This window comes from Natator depressus, chromosome 2 (genome assembly GCF_965152275.1).
Source record: "Natator depressus isolate rNatDep1 chromosome 2, rNatDep2.hap1, whole genome shotgun sequence".
Classification (NCBI taxonomy): domain Eukaryota; kingdom Metazoa; phylum Chordata; order Testudines; family Cheloniidae; genus Natator; species Natator depressus.
In genome coordinates, this window is record NC_134235.1 from 72,982,788 (window position 1) to 72,998,666 (window position 15,879).

The 15,879-nt window shown below is 40.2% G+C and overlaps 1 protein-coding gene across 5 annotated transcripts in view; it reads right to left on the bottom strand.

Moving 5' to 3' along the window:
• The window catches only part of DTNA (dystrobrevin alpha), a 297,368-nt gene that overhangs the window by 224,142 nt on the left and 57,347 nt on the right, over nucleotides 1-15,879 (bottom strand). For 4 of the 5 annotated variants that reach the window (XM_074944416.1, XM_074944418.1, XM_074944417.1 and 1 more), the window contains exon 2: nucleotides 13,090-13,158. The exons of the other annotated variant lie outside the window; for it this stretch is intronic. In XM_074944416.1, coding sequence (XP_074800517.1) covers nucleotides 13,090-13,158 — 69 coding nt within the window. The remainder of the gene's footprint in view (nucleotides 1-13,089; nucleotides 13,159-15,879) is intronic. 5 annotated transcript variants of the gene reach the window in all.

Consider the following 15,879-nt stretch of genomic DNA (forward strand, 5'->3'; position numbering starts at 1 on the left):
CCTTCAATCAAGCCTATTCACTTCAACTTTTAAACGGAAACACTGAAAATGCAACGTATTTGAGAAAAGGGATCATGGGAGAGACAGGAATTTAACCTCCAGGAAAATAAAGAGGATAAAAATGTGATTGCCAGTAGAAGGTTCACTTGCATAAATTGGGTTCACAATCAACTACTCACTTTTCCAAACCAAAGGGGAAAGATCCTGACACAGTAATACAGCTTTCTGCTGGTGTTAGCCCACCTGACATATTCTGCCTATCCAGAACAAAATATTTTTTGTACTTACTGGAGCTCCCCCTATTCTGCTCAATACTTTTGTTTTCATCAGCGAGTGTTTAAAGCTGCACTGCTTAGGTTAGCAATATTACAGATTGGACAAGAAATTCTACTTCCTAGTATTAAGTGTCTGAAATAACATTATTCTCCTTTCCAAGTCCTCCTGGAATAGTGGGATCAGCCAATCTCCTCATGTGCAGTTGCATTATAAAATTGCTGAGCAAACCCATTTTGTTGTACTGGGAAGGGACACTTTCTTCACCACCGTCAGTAGGTCAATGAAAACATGTTGCGGTGGGGATTAAACTGTTTCTCTCTGTCCTCTTCCTCCAATGGTAGTTTCAAATTATTCTGATTTAATTATATTTCTAATGTCAGAGATAACATTATATGATTATTAACAACTGATGCCCTGTGGGCCCAAATTCTGGCACTTGTGTACTATGGGTTTTATTCTAACTGCACGTCTGTATGGTTACCTCTTATGCAAGACACAGCATTGCGGAGTTAGAGAAACCTGCCACAAACGTGCTCAAAAGCAATTGTGGATTTTGACACATGAAACATGTAAACCCACATACCTAAGATCAGCACCGAGCCTTTACATCAAAATACTATACATTTAAAGGCCAAACTCTGACTTTAGTCACACCAGTGTACAAAGTAACATCACTAAAGTCAATGGATTTACTCTGGCTTTACACTGGTGTAACCAAGAGCTAAATGTTTTCAACTGAGCTATTCCAATTTACACCAGTTAAGGATCTGAACACATGAATTTTACTATAGAGTATTACCACAACCTAAAGAACTATTTAATTTAAGTTTATACCAGTCGGGAATATTAAATTCAAATAATATGGTCACTGTCAACAGAAAACACATTTGGAAAAAAATCACTTCCCTCTTTTAATAATGAAACATTACATTAAATGGAGTATCAAAATCTAAAACACACGTCTAATTAAATCTAATTTTAAAAATGTGTGCTGCTTGTTTGCTTCACTCTTTGGGGCGACAGCAGTGAAGTTAAGCATGTGCGTCACTGTTTGTAGGATCAGAAGCTGTGGGTGGAATTCTGGCCCTATAGAAATCAACAGCAAAACTCTCATTGATTTCAGAAGGGGCAGGATTTAATTCTAAGAATCCCCAGATTTGTTTCAAATTCAGGATTCTTTATTAAGTGGCTGAGAGACTGGTGTCCACAGATATTTGAGACTGATCATATACAAACTGAACTTCAAAGACAGAAATTTGATAAGTTAGTAAGGACCAACTAAATAACTTTTAAAGTGAGGAGTGTGTATGAGAGTTAAATTCCTGTGCACATCAGTTCATTTGTACCACACGTGTTGCTCAGAGATCTTTGAAACCTGACTTTGGAGCATATGTTTTCTTGAACAGCAGCAACAAAACAGATTCAATTTGCAGCATTATTGCCAACGTCAAGAACTATCACAATAGTGCTGTGAGTACACTTCTCAACTGGGACAAACCAAGCTGCTAGTTTGTATTTTCATAGTGAGCGAAGAGTGCCGTTGCAATGGTGTTTCATGAAAGAATCTGATTTGTGTTCAAAAGCATCTCTTTGTAGCTCTTATATAAAACAGTCAAAAACACTACAAATCCAGCAAGGACTTGGCCAATATTTGAACAACCTTCACCTCTTTCATTCTGGTGCTTAATCAGCTTTAGATAGGGTGGAAAAAGCTTTTTAAAATATTCTCTTCAAAGGACAAGAATCCAATTTTTATTTCCTTCCTCTTTATTGAGCTCACCAGCATATGTGGTTATGTGTACTATAAACCCTAACATTCATTTACAGTGGTATGCAACAGAGAAAGGGCAAGATTAATGACCTGTGAAATAGGTACAGTCAGAGCTGGTTAATCTATGCTTGGTTTATCCCAAAGCTTGAGTATCCCATAGACATAACACAGTAGCTGGCTGATATAGTAGCTTGCATGCTCAGTTATGAATACTAAGTAGGCAGGAAGCTTGTACTCAAGGAGATATTTCCATTTTAGGGAAGAAGTGAGTATTGATATATTATCTAGTCTCTTTATTTATCACATGCACATTTCCTGGAGAATATATTCTCGATATTAAATAGCAAAACCAGCATAGATTAAGCTAATTTACTCGCAAATTAGAGCAAGGGTTTCTCATGAATAAATCTGTAGGTTTCTCAACTTGCACGGGCATATATACAGATATAGAAGTTAGAGATGGAAGAGACCTTTTAGATCAAACAGGCCATGCTGCTGAAAGTGCTGGACTGTTCACTACAGTACTGTCTACACTGCAATTAAAACCCCACAGCTGTCCTGATGCCAGCTGACTTGGGCTTGCGGGGCTTGGGTTAGGGGGCTGTTTAATTCTAGTTTAGACATCCAGGCTGGGGCTGGAGCCCAGGCTCTAGGACCCTGTGAGGTGGGAGAGTCCCAGAACTCAGACTGCAGCCCAAGCCTGAATGTCTACGCTGCAGTAAAGCAGTCCCTTAGCCTGAGCCCCGTGAGCGCGAGTCAGCTGGCACGGGCCAGCTACATGTGTCTAATGGCGGTGTAGACATACCCGAAAAGACTTCTCAAATACTGGAACAGACATGGGGCTTAATCACCAGCCACTGACATGGCTGTTGTGTGCTACCTTAGAAGCACAAAGCAGCCAGAAAGCTGCCCAGAAGGACTCCCCCAACCAAGTGGACATCCCAAGGTTAGAACAATGGCATGCCCAAGCACAACACACTCTTCCTGAACCTCAACCAGTGGAGCTATTTAGAGTAGTAGTAGAGTAGACATAATCACAGTTATGTCAGAGGCCATTTTAGATCCCAGCTGGAGATAAGTGGATTGCAGCCATTTTCCCTCTGCCCCAAACAATCTTTTTTAAATGCACTGAATGTAAACTCAGGACAGATGAGGATGACTGAGCCCAAAATCTCTCCCCCGTACAGTTCAATTCCAGCCTTTTGTAAATGTCTAATTTAATAGATTAAGACAGGTGTGTGTTTAAATTGCCCCAAAGAGCAGAGGTTGGGGATATACAGGAACAAAGTGAGAGGGAGGCAGGAGCTGGAGGGCGGTGGGCAGGGCAGGAGCACTGGGGGAAGAGGAACAGGAACCGGGGTGGGGGTGGCGATGGGAAGGGGACAGAATAGGTGCAGGGGAAGACAGACAGGCTGGGGGCACAGAGGCAGAAGGGTCACTAGAGTTCACTCCACTCCAGGATGTGGAATTGAATCCAGGCATGCTGAGTCTCACTGGCAAAGTAAGTATTTCATCCCTCTTTAGCGCTCATCCACAGGAAGGGCATCAGAGACTCCATTAATTCAAGTAGAAGTCTGTGCTGTGGGTACAGTGGTCCAAATCCTGCTTATGACCCAAGTTACATAGAACTTCATTGACCTATGATAGAATTTCTGTTTCTTCAGGGTTTTGGGTTTTTTTAATATAAAATTATGTTTAAAGACACTATGTTACATAGAATGTTAAGGTTGCAAAGTCAAGAACTCAAAAGTTAGGAAATGCCCACATTAAGGTTGCTTGTGCAATTTAACATCAGGGCCATCCCGATCCATATGCAAAGTATGCAGCTACGTAGGGCACCAGGAAATTTGGGGCACAAAATTTCCTGGTGCCCTGCACAGCTGCACGCTGCTCCAGCCCCTGCTTCACCTCTTCCCCATGGTGCCCGCCTCTGCTCTGCTCTGCTCCAGCCCCGCCCCCACCCTACCCCCAAAGCCCCCGCCCCTGTTCCGCCCCAGCCCCGCCTCCTCCCGCCCCTGCTCTGCCCCAGCGCCCCCGCACCGGGGAGGCCTGGGGTCACACACAGTCCCTCCACAGGGGGGCTGCATAGGGCACCAAAATGGCTGGGTACGGCCCTGTTTAACAGAGTGGGTTTTTTTAGTAATAGCAGTCAATTTGATGTCAGTTTACAGGAATAAAGAGTGAGCCATGACCACCAAGGAATGGAGATTCATTTTTATTTAAAATGAATGACACAGCATCTCTCTCACTCAGGTACAGATGAGAAACATAAAAATACGGAGCTGCAGCCAACACATTCCTGGCCTGAAAATCTCCTAGGAATCAAGAACATTCCAATGTAATGCCAGTGCTTGCTCACTTTCCAAAGAAAACATCCCATCACGTAGGAACCGTGACAGAAAAGGTAATAGCCAGTAGAAAGTATTCATTCTTGTTAAAATATTATATTTTTAAAATGTGGCAAGTCAGGATAAGCTTGTTGACTAATTTTATCTGCAAATCATTCTTCTGATTTGTTAATGGCTACTCAAAGGGTAGCTCTGATAACCCAGATGGATTCTCCTCTATTTTACCTTAGTTCTCTTTCAAAAAACAGGTTACCATGTCAGAGCTCAAGCATGTGTGTTTAAGTCTAATTACATGTATAAAACTTCAGTATTATACACTTCCTTCTCTTTATATTACAGTGCAGTGCTCAAGCTTTGACAACTGTACAGCAAAGCATATTATTGGAGAGGGGTTTTATTGTGATAATAAAAAAAAAGAAGAAGTGTTTTTCAGCCATAGGTTTCAAAGCATTTTACAAAGCTGGGCAAACTTAATGATCCTCATCTTTACAGAAGAGGAAACTGAGGCACAAATTAGTTAAGTGACCTGCCTAAAGCCAAAGACAGAAACAGAAACCCTGACTCTCAGTCTAGTGCCTAAAAAGAAAAGGAGGACTTGTGGCACCTTAGAGACTAACAAATTTATTTGAACATAAGCTTTCGTGAGCTACAGCTCACTTCATCCCATTGAACAGTTCTGCCTCAGAAATGGTACAATTCAGCACACAGATCCATGATACTAAGATACATAGGTGAATATTCAGAGGGACTATTTTCACAGCTTATCCATTGTGATCTTGGTTCTTTGAAAAGATCCCCAAATCCTGTTGTTACTGCCAGATACAATAAGAGATGACACACCAAGCCAGGACTCAAACAGAGACAGCAAAATCTGAGTTCATTGACTCAGATTTTGCTGTCTCGGTTACATTTCCCCCCCAAAACAAAGCCTATTAGGATCTCTCTCACCTACCACAACTGTAATATTCAGCATCCCATTAATGGGCAGCTTCATTATACTTTCATGTGCTGCCCCCTAATAAATTAGCATCAAGTCAGCAAGCTAGCTCAGGAAGTACCTCATTGCTTGCTACAAAAACAATCTGATCAATAACCAGTCAGAAATTGAAAACCACTTGATGGATGGAGGGATTTCAGTGGTGATCTCTCTCTCGTGAATGGAATTGAGAAAGCACAATGAATCAGGGATTAGAACGATGGCCATGTAGGCACCATAGTTTGAGACTGTACTGAAATACCTCTGAGTTTATAAATCTGAGATTCTCCAGGATGCAGTGAACCCCAGCAGGCACTGCAGGTCAGATCTTGCCAAAATAAACATGGCACCAGCTCTCAGAGTAGAATTTGTTAATACCCGAAGGAAATGGTTACTGCAGAGGTATTTTAGGGGCATTGAGGCCCAGAACAAATACCTGCATTGTCAAGGATCCATTTCCAGAGGTAGAGAACAAGGGCCTTGAAGACCCGTCTTAGACATCAATTTCTGAAGATGTTGGGAAGCTAGATATGAGCAGTGGACTCCTAAAAAAACTCCTGTTACCTCCAGGCACCTTATACTTGGTGCTCAGCTAACCAGAGTGACGGTGAGGGAAAAGGCAAAAAGCGGTTTAAGACACTCAGGGACATAGTGAGTGGAAGATCTGGGGCCAGAAAGAAAGGAAGAATTACATAAAGTACCAAGGAAGGAAGAGAAAGTATGCAGAGGAGGGAAAGGGAGAATGCAGGGGCGAAAAGAAAAGATGTGAAAGTGGAACCCAGAGAAGAAGGATTTTCATATTCCTACACTGCAGCTAGTGGGTGGTTCTCATGGACTGGATTAATAGACTTTAATACAAAATATAACTAATCCATAGCCACTTTGGATTGCATGGTTCTCCCTGTGTCTCACACCATAGCCATTCAGAAGTTCATGGTGACTTCCATGGTGAACTTCCTGCTCCAAAAGCACAAGCCTCTACTACTCGAGATAGAGAATCTTCACTAGGTGACAGCATTGCAAAGTTACAGCAATAGTTAATCCCTTCCACTAGATCTCAGTAAAACAGATATAAACCAGCTGGTTCACTACAATATTATCTGCAGAGCTGGTCAGGATTTTTCCATCATAACGATCTTCCAACAGAAAAATGCAGTTTCTGCACAATCAAAATTTTCCACTGGAAAATTTCAATTTAGTCAATAATTCTCAATTTTTCATTGGAAAACTCTAAATGAAATATTTTGTTTCAAGTGAGTTCAACCGAATTTGGAATATTTCACTGTGTTGAACTGACCCAAAATGTTTAATGTGAACTGACTCAACCCCCACCCACACATTTCTCTATTGTGAGCATTGCCTCGTGGAAGTTGTAGTTTTGGCCCCCATTCTCTCATATGGGCTAGATTCCTTAGGGGTTTACATCTCCCAGGATGCAATATGGACTTCCCTCTGACAAAGCTGTATGGTGCATCATGGGTGTTACGTGACTGTGGATGCTTCATGGGTGATAGTCCAGGCAAGGAGCCTCACCCATAAGGAAGAATGGGGATATCATGCTTCAGTACTACAACTCCTGTGAGGCAAAACACCACAATAGAGCAATGAAATTTAATGTTGAACTGACTCAAAATAAAACATTCAACAAACTGAAACAAAATATTTTGGGAACGTCAAAATGTTTGATGCAGAAGAAGAGCTCAGTATAGCTCAAAATTTTCTCTCTCACACCAACAGAAGCTGGTCCAATAAAAGATATTACCTCACTCACCTTGTCTCTCCATAAAGTTTGATTTTGATCAAAAATGTCAAAACAAAATGTTTCATGTTTTCAACATTTTTAGGAATATTTTGTTCCATGACAAGTTGAAATATCAACATTTTTCATCCCAATTTGAGATGAAAACAAAATTATTAAAACATCAGAATTTCTCAAAAGATGGAAATTCTGATTTTCTCTCAGCTCTAATTGTCAGCCTCCCTCTTTCAAGTTTGGAAGCTAAGAAAAAACCACAGAAATCCACACACTCATCTAGAAAGCCAACAACCCTAGTCTCTTTTTATATTTGTATTACAATTGTACCTTGAGGCCCCACCTGAGAACAGAACCCTATTGTGCTAGGCACTGTAAAAGACAGTTCCAGGCCCGTAGACCTTGCAATCTAAATAGACAAAATGGACAAAGTATGTGAGAAAGGTATTATTGTTCTTTTCACAGGGGCTTTAAGAGATTATATGACTTGTCCAAAGACACAGAGATCTCCTATGTCCCAGTTCATTGCTTCACTCACAATACTATCCTTTCTTGTCAAGGTTACGTCTGTTCCTTTATGTTTCATCAGCTAAGAAATAATACTTTTTTACAATGGTGCTATAATGTAAATAACCGTTGTAGAATAAGACCTAGCTACAAGAGCACCATGGGCCAGATCCTCAGTGGGTGTGAACCGTCATAGCTCCACGGACTTCAATGCTGAGCATCTGCCCCAACACCACAGTAGCATATTTGTCATTACTTCTTCTTACATTTGTTTTCAGATTTGCCTTAAGAGTTCTGCAGTTTCTCCCACGCCTCCACCTCTTGATTTAATTCATGCAATTCAATACAACCTACATAATCAAAGCAGAAATTATCTTTTATTTGACTTGCTGACACAAAAAATGCCAACGATATTATAAAATTCTGCAAAGTTGACTGATATAAATGAAATGAGTCAATCAGCAAAGGGGTAACAGCTACTAGGTACCTCATCTTTCCTTCAAATGAAAGAGATATGTTTCTTTCAGTCAAGTGCAGCTCAGTATATTTTGCAAGGCAAAGACTGACTTGTAGCATTAAATAACTCTTAAGCTACACTCTGTCTATAAGCAACAATGGCAGGACTTTTATTTCTCTATAAAAAGTACCCTGCTCCCCATGACTATTATGGGCAGCATTTATGCCAAAGAAATTCTGTATAAGTTTGGGTATGCTGACTCAAAAGTTTAAGCCAGGAGTTACATTTTACAAAAGTCAAATTTGCACACAGAACGCTGAAAAATGCACTTCCAAAATTCTGATAAAAAATCAGTTTTATATGAAATCCTTGGAATATAAGTTCTTACTAGGAAACAAACGCCTTGCTGACTTTCTGATACTAAAAAGCCCATTTTGTCTCATACAAAAACCATCAGCTTTGTCAGAAACATATAAGAAATTATTTAAACAAAAGCTCAAAGTATCTCTGCTCAATAAAACGGCACATCTGTGAGATATAGTACCTACTTATTTTTGATAAATTGTTAAACCGAACAATGGCATCCTAAACCTTTCTATATTTCCACACTTTTTAAGGAAATATCACCATATTTTTGAATTAACCTAAAAATGACTTTGTTCAGAGAAAACAAAACAGCCCACAGTGAAAGCTATACAATGACAAGTAATAGCATTTGCGGGGAGGGGGGAAAGGAGACAAGAGGACTAGTATAAGTAATGAAACCTGTGTTGTGTTCACAATTTACACATTAGAAAATGGCAGATAAATGAAACAATGAACAATTCACAATCAGAAGAACGCTACAGTAATGATTACCTTCCTTCTAACCATGGAAAAAAAAGGTTATTTCAACTTTGGTGAAGCACGATTTACAACAAACAGCAAATCTTACCGATGAATAGACTAAAAGTATGGGTAGGGGAAAAATCACAGGAAAACTCCATTCACAACTATAAAGCTGAGATTATGAAAGTGTAAAAATGTATTAAACATGTCAAAACAAGTACAGTTGTGTAATTCCAGCTCAGTGAAACATAAAATCCAAATAAGTCATGAATGGCAACAAGGAACATTACCTAAAAACATATCTCATCTTAAATATACTGCTGAACTGTCATGAATCCCAAGACAGAAAAGCCCCATGAACTCGCTGTAATGAAGTTGTATCCAAAAGACAACTTTCTACTTACTCTTCAGTATGCACCATGATTTCCTATGCCACCTTAATAATTCCAATGAATCCAGAGTTGTTTTATATTTAAAGAAGTACTAATAAAGTCCTTAACATAGACAGAGGAAAGCTGACAAAACAGAACTCTGTGAGAAGCTCGGCAGAGAGGGGTGAATTTAATCCTGGCTCAACATGCTGTGTATTCTGTGTCTATCTTTAACTTGTAAATGATTTGGTTTCACATTCCACTGAAGTCCGGCTGGCAGATGCCTTTGCAAAGCTTACCAATCACAGGCACTCTGGTACACTCCCTTTCTCTCTTCCCTTGCCACTCCACCCCCATACTCACCCCCACGGTTTTTCTACTTCCTCTTAGATTAGATGTCTAATACAGATTCATTCAGCTGTCTTTTACCTGTCTTCTGCAGGATGAAAGGAGATGCTTTCACCGAGTGTTGTTATAGACAGACACGGAAAACAAAGCCTTCTGTTCTCATTGTCTCCCCTCCACACAGACACACTCTTTTGCACCCAGGAATTAACTGACTTCCAAACTTGGCTGCCCAGGGAAGGAATGTTCTGTGACTGACATTCCTGAGAGCCTGCAGCAACAGAGCTCAGCAGCTATTCTGTTTCTCAAAACACTAAACCTGCAAAATTAATACAATGTAGTCTGCACGCAGGTTTTTTAAAGGTATTCATTTAAATAAAACAACCCCCTCTTTTACAAATTACAAGAAGCATTATTTACAGAAATCAAATTGCAATTTTAATCACATTTTCCACTGAACATGGTGTTTTACAGTTAGGAAACTAACTTAGCTTGCATAAACTAAAAAATCCAAGCCTTCCTTTCAAACCTGTTTTAAAAATACATAGGATTTGGAAAACATGCTGTCGCAGCACATAAGAACTGAAATGGCAAACTGTCAATGCCTGCCTATGGGCAGTGGAGAGGTAGCTGATAGTATTGCTTGGGCCAGGTCTAATATTAGTCAACGGCAATGCCTTTGAGTTTGAACCCTGGAATCACTGATTATATATCTCTATGAAATAAGATCACAAGTCAGCATTATCTTCAGATGGTTACTAACGCAGGCAGTTCCAGAGGGAGGGAAGGAGGAGCCTCTCAACCTCTCTGTGCTGTTTCACATAGTTGTCATATCAGGCTTTGGCAGGAGATCATATCTGGAAGCTTACAGCAGCCCTGCCTGTGCAGAGAGATCTATATAGAGGGACAGTGTGTAAAAAACAAAAAGATCATTTTACCAGATATCAAACACAAAACATCTAGGAAATACCCCTTAGTAAATTTGTATCTGCCTACGGATAAATTACTACCACAAATTGCATATTTGTTCAGAAGCCAGCACCCTGATACTGCATATGAAATATACAGACAGCTGATTAATGATAGCATACAAGGTGACAACCCAGAAAGTCAATAATATTAGCAGATAATAGCAATAATCAGCAGTCATGCGTGCCGATACAAACCCTTTAATATTACCCATTTTTTAATTTGTAAATATGCATTCAGTTAGATATTGGTTGCAAACAAGAGTTTCTTATCTCAAACGTCACACTAAGTGAGAATGCAACAAGCCACAAGACTCTGGGTAAAGCATTTGAATTACTGAACGTTTTCAGATGTATCTTGGAAAATGTCAATTTGTAGTCAAGCCAATTTGCACACAATGATAACATAGCAAAGCTTTGTATTTTACAGAGTCTTAGGCCTTTGTCTGATCTACAAAATAGAACTGTTGCTGATAAGAGACGCTAACCAAGTTTTCAGCTGAACCACTGCTGAACACAGGCCAAGTTCAACTGTAGACAAGTGTAGACAAACTGTGCTCAGCACCACTTCAGCTGCAAACAACTGTTGTCAGCAATGGCTCTATTTTGTAGCACAGACAAGGTCCCAAATATTTCAGAACACTGGAGCTGAGGGACTGAACCGTCTGCATAACAAAAATTACCATGTATTTGCAATAATTCATGCTAACAAAGAAAACAGCTCAGGTTTTTGCAAGTGAGTCTGTAACACTGACAGACCTCGGTGGTCAGGATTGAAACTGGGACCTCTGGAGCTAAATGCCTGAGCCTCTACTGCATGAGTTAAAAGCCATTTAGCCCTTATCTGAGGCTGTAACAGACTCATTAATCTCTAAGTGGTCTCAGTGCCACTAGAGGGGACAGAATACCACACCCAGGAAGTGTGTGGGTTACAAATCTATACTGGAAAGTGCCCACAGTTCCACAGAATATCACTCTGGTAATAAACATCACCATTTTGTTGCCGCACATATCCAAGACTATTAGTCAATAGAGACTCTTGATCCTCTGACAACAGAAACTTCTCCCGACAAGACCTAAAAGGCAGTCATCTTAGGAATGTAAAGATGTGTGCATTTGTAGGGAAGGCAGTACACCTGCACTATCTCCTGTGAGCTAATAACCATTACCGCAGCTGTCAGTCCTCATTGTTGAAAATGTGCAAATCTTGTATTACTCATCTGCCCTGCTCTTCTGCAAGCAATTGGGGGAGGTAAGGTTTGATAAAAACAAAGGACTGCATAGCCATTTCCACTTTAAGTCCCACATATACTAAACTAGCAGCTCCTCACAAATTAGAGTCTGCTACAGTTTGTGTTTCAGTACTCTGGAAGAACTGGCAGTAATATACAAATATTGAAGGCTGTACTAGCTGACAATAAGATGCCTCAAGAGTCAAACAAGCTGTTTCAAATCCCCAACCTTTGCTACCTTTAGCAAACATTGCACATATGTGAACACAGAGCTTTAAAAACGCCACCAAATGAAAAGCATGTCATGGACTGTAGAATTGCAGAAGCCATTTAACTTGTCTTTGTCTTAGTTCCCCAAAATTGTGACCTGTGAATAAAGTTTACTTACCTTGTAGCAGGGTGCAAGGCTTAGAATTGCAAAGCATTATTGCACATCAATGCTCATTATGCTACTGGAATTGATATATATATATATTAGACTATATGCTGATACCAAGTTTTTCTTAATAGGAAAAACAAGCATAGACATATCACAGTCTCTCCTGTGCCTGGGGACAGTATGACTGTTGTCCCACCCCTAATTTAGGCCCGTGCCTAATTGGCACAATCTGTCCCTTTGTGTTCAACTATTTACAAAGTGCACAAAATTTATTCCTTGTCTTCTCTTGTTTTCCAATGTCTTGAATTTATTTGTCTCGACAATCTTAGATTTTGAGATCACTGGAGCAGAGAATGCGAATTACCCTATTGGCCATATCCTGCACAAATCTTACTCACAAGAGGAGTCTTTGCTCTTACAAGTAGTCCCATTAACCTCAGTGGGATGACTTGAGTGAGGATTGCTTATAAAATTCACAGATTACAAGGCCAGAAGGGACCATTGCAATCATCTATTCTGACCTCATGTATAACACAGACCAGCGAACTTCCTCAAAATAATTCCTCGACCATATTTTATAGAAAAACGGCCACTCTTGATTTCAAAGTTGCCAGTGATGGAGAATCCACCACAACCCTTGGAATTGTTCCAATTATTAATTATCCTCATTGTTAAAAATGTGTTGCCTTATTTCCAGTCTGATTTGTCTAGCTTCAACTTCTAGACACTGGATAGAGTTATACCTTTCTCTGCTAGAATGAAGAGCCCATTATCAAATACTTGTTCCTCATCTAGGTAGTTATATACTGTAATCAAGTCATCCCTTAATCTTCTCTGCGTTGAGATAAATAGGATGATCAGAGGAATGGAAAACCTACCTTATGAGAGGAGACTCTGGGAGCCCGGCTTGTTTAGCGTACCCAAATGAAGGCTGAGGGGATTGCTCTCTGTAAATACATCACAGGGATAAATATCAGGGAGGGAGAGGAGTTATTTAAGTTAAGTGCCAATGCTGACACAAGAACAAATAGATATAAACTGGCTATCAATCTCTTTAGGCTTGAAATTAGATGAAGATTTCTAACCATCAGAGGAGTGAAGTTCTGGAACAGCCTTTCAAGGGGAACAGCAGCGGCAAAAAACCGACTGACTTCAAGACTGAGCGTGATAAGTTTATGGAGGGAATGGAATGATGAGACTGCCTACAATGGTATGTGGCCCATCTGCGACAGCTTGTCGTAAAAATCCCCAGTGGCCAGAGATGGGGCACTAGATGGGGAGGGCTCTGAGTTACTCCAGAGAATTCTTTCCCACGTCTCTGCCTGGTGGGTCTTGCCCAAATGCTCAGAGTCTAACTGATCTGATATTTGGCAGAGTAAATGGTGGATTCTTTGTAACTTGAAGTCTTTAAATCATGATTTGAGGACTTCAGTAACTCAGAGAGAGGTTAGGAGTCTACTACAGGAGTGGGTGGGTGAGGTTCTTTGGCCTGCCATGTGCAGGAGATCAGACTAGATGATCACGATGATCCGTTCTGGCCTTAAAGCCTTAAAGTCTATGAATCTATGAGGTTGAGCTCTTTTAATCTACAACTTACAGCATGTTTTCTAATCCTTTAATCATTCTTACGGCTCTTCTCTGAATCCTCTGCAACTTATCAACATCATTCTTGAATTGCAAACACCAGAACTGTACACGGTATTCCAGCAGTGGTAATTAATACAAAGGTAAGACAACCTCTCTGTTCCTACTCAAGATTCCCTATTTATGCATCCCAGGATTGCATTAGCTCTTTTGGCCACACACAGCAACACACTGGGAGCTCATGTTCAGTGCATTATCCACCACAACACCCAAATCTTTTTCAGAATCACAGCTTCCCAAGATAGAGTCTCCCATCCTGTAAGTGTGGCCTACATTCTTTGTTCTTAGATGTACACATTTAAATTCAGCCATATTAAAACACATATTGTTTGCTTATGCTCACTTACCAAGCAATCCAGATAATTCTGTATCAGTGACCTGTCCTGTTCCTTCTTTACCACTCCCTCAATTTTTGTGTCATCTGCAAACTTCAGTGATGATTTTATGTTTTCTTCCAGGGCATTGATAAAAATATTCAATCGAGTTGGACCAAGAACCAATCCCTAGAAACACACCTGCTCAATGATGATTCCCTATTTACAATCACATTCTGAGACCTATAAGTTAGCCAGCTTTTAATACATCTAATGTGTGCCATGTTAATTTTATATTGTTCTAATTTTTTAATCAAAATGTTGTGTGGTATCAAGTCAAATGCTTTAGAGAAGTCTATAACATCAACACTATAATCTTTATCAACCAAACTTGTAATCTCATAAAAAAATCTAATTAGTTTGACAGGATATATTTTCCATAAACCTATGTTAATTGGCATTAACCGTATTACCCTCCTTTAATTCTTTATTTAAAAAATCCCATATCAGCTGCTCCTGGATTGATGTCAGACTGACAGGACTATAATTACCCAGGTCACTCCATTTCCCCTTTTAAAATATTGGCACATTAGTGTTCTTCCACACTTCTGGAACTTCCCCGTGTTCCAAGACTTAGGCTATGTCTACACTACTGCAGTAAGTCGACCTACGCTAAACAACTCCAGTTACGTGAATAACACAGCTGGAGTCGACGTACCTTAGGTCGAGTTACCGCAGGGTCTACACTGCTAGGGGTCAACAGGAGAAACTCTCCCATCAACTTACCTTACTCTTCTCGTCGGTGGTAAAGTACAGGGGTTGACTGGAGAGCCATCTGCTGTCGATTTGGTGGGTCTTCACTAGACCCTGTTAAATGGACTGCTGGTGGATTGATCTCAGAGCGTCGATCCTGGCTGTAGTGTAGACCTGCCCTTACTCAAAATTAATGGTCCAGTGAACACCTCAACTAGCTCTTTTAAGAGTAAGTTGTGAGTAGGAGCCTTCCACCATGTGATCCAAACATATCCCCGTCTGACTTTATTCATGTTACTTTAAATTAATCTAGACAAGCTCCTCCACAATCCACTCTGAGGCTCAGAGTTCCTCCCCAAGAACTACTCAGCCACTCTGACCTCTTTAATATCCAGGTGGGTTACTGACCCACCTTCACCAGTGAGTCAATAAAATCCACTTACCATTTTCCAGTAGGAACATCTCCTGCCAGCCTATTAAACAGTTTTGCAGAGTCATATCCTATATTTATACAGTATATTTAAAGTTAAGGTGCTATCCAAGTTATATTATTAATAATAATACATGTTAATAACCAGATGGGACAAAGCACTTGACAATATACTTTATGGAGCAATCGTGCATTGACAGGGGTTGGACTGGATTTTTTCATTTCCAATTTCTATGATTCTGTGTATGGATTCAATCACGGTGGCATAAATTTAAGATGCCTCAGGTCATAAATGTAACCTGCCCAGAATGAATCATATTTTCAGGTCACTAATTTTGTTGAAGTGAAAAATATGAATAAATGGCTTACTTTCAAGCAAGTCTACCCTTTTTATATATTTCCCAAACATTGGGCCACATATTCAGCCCACACTAATCCCATTCGCACCTCTCCAGCAGTTCAAAGAGGATGTAAAGCTGCTTTATGGGAGCAGCTGATAATTCCCCTGATTTAAGGATTCTCCAGGT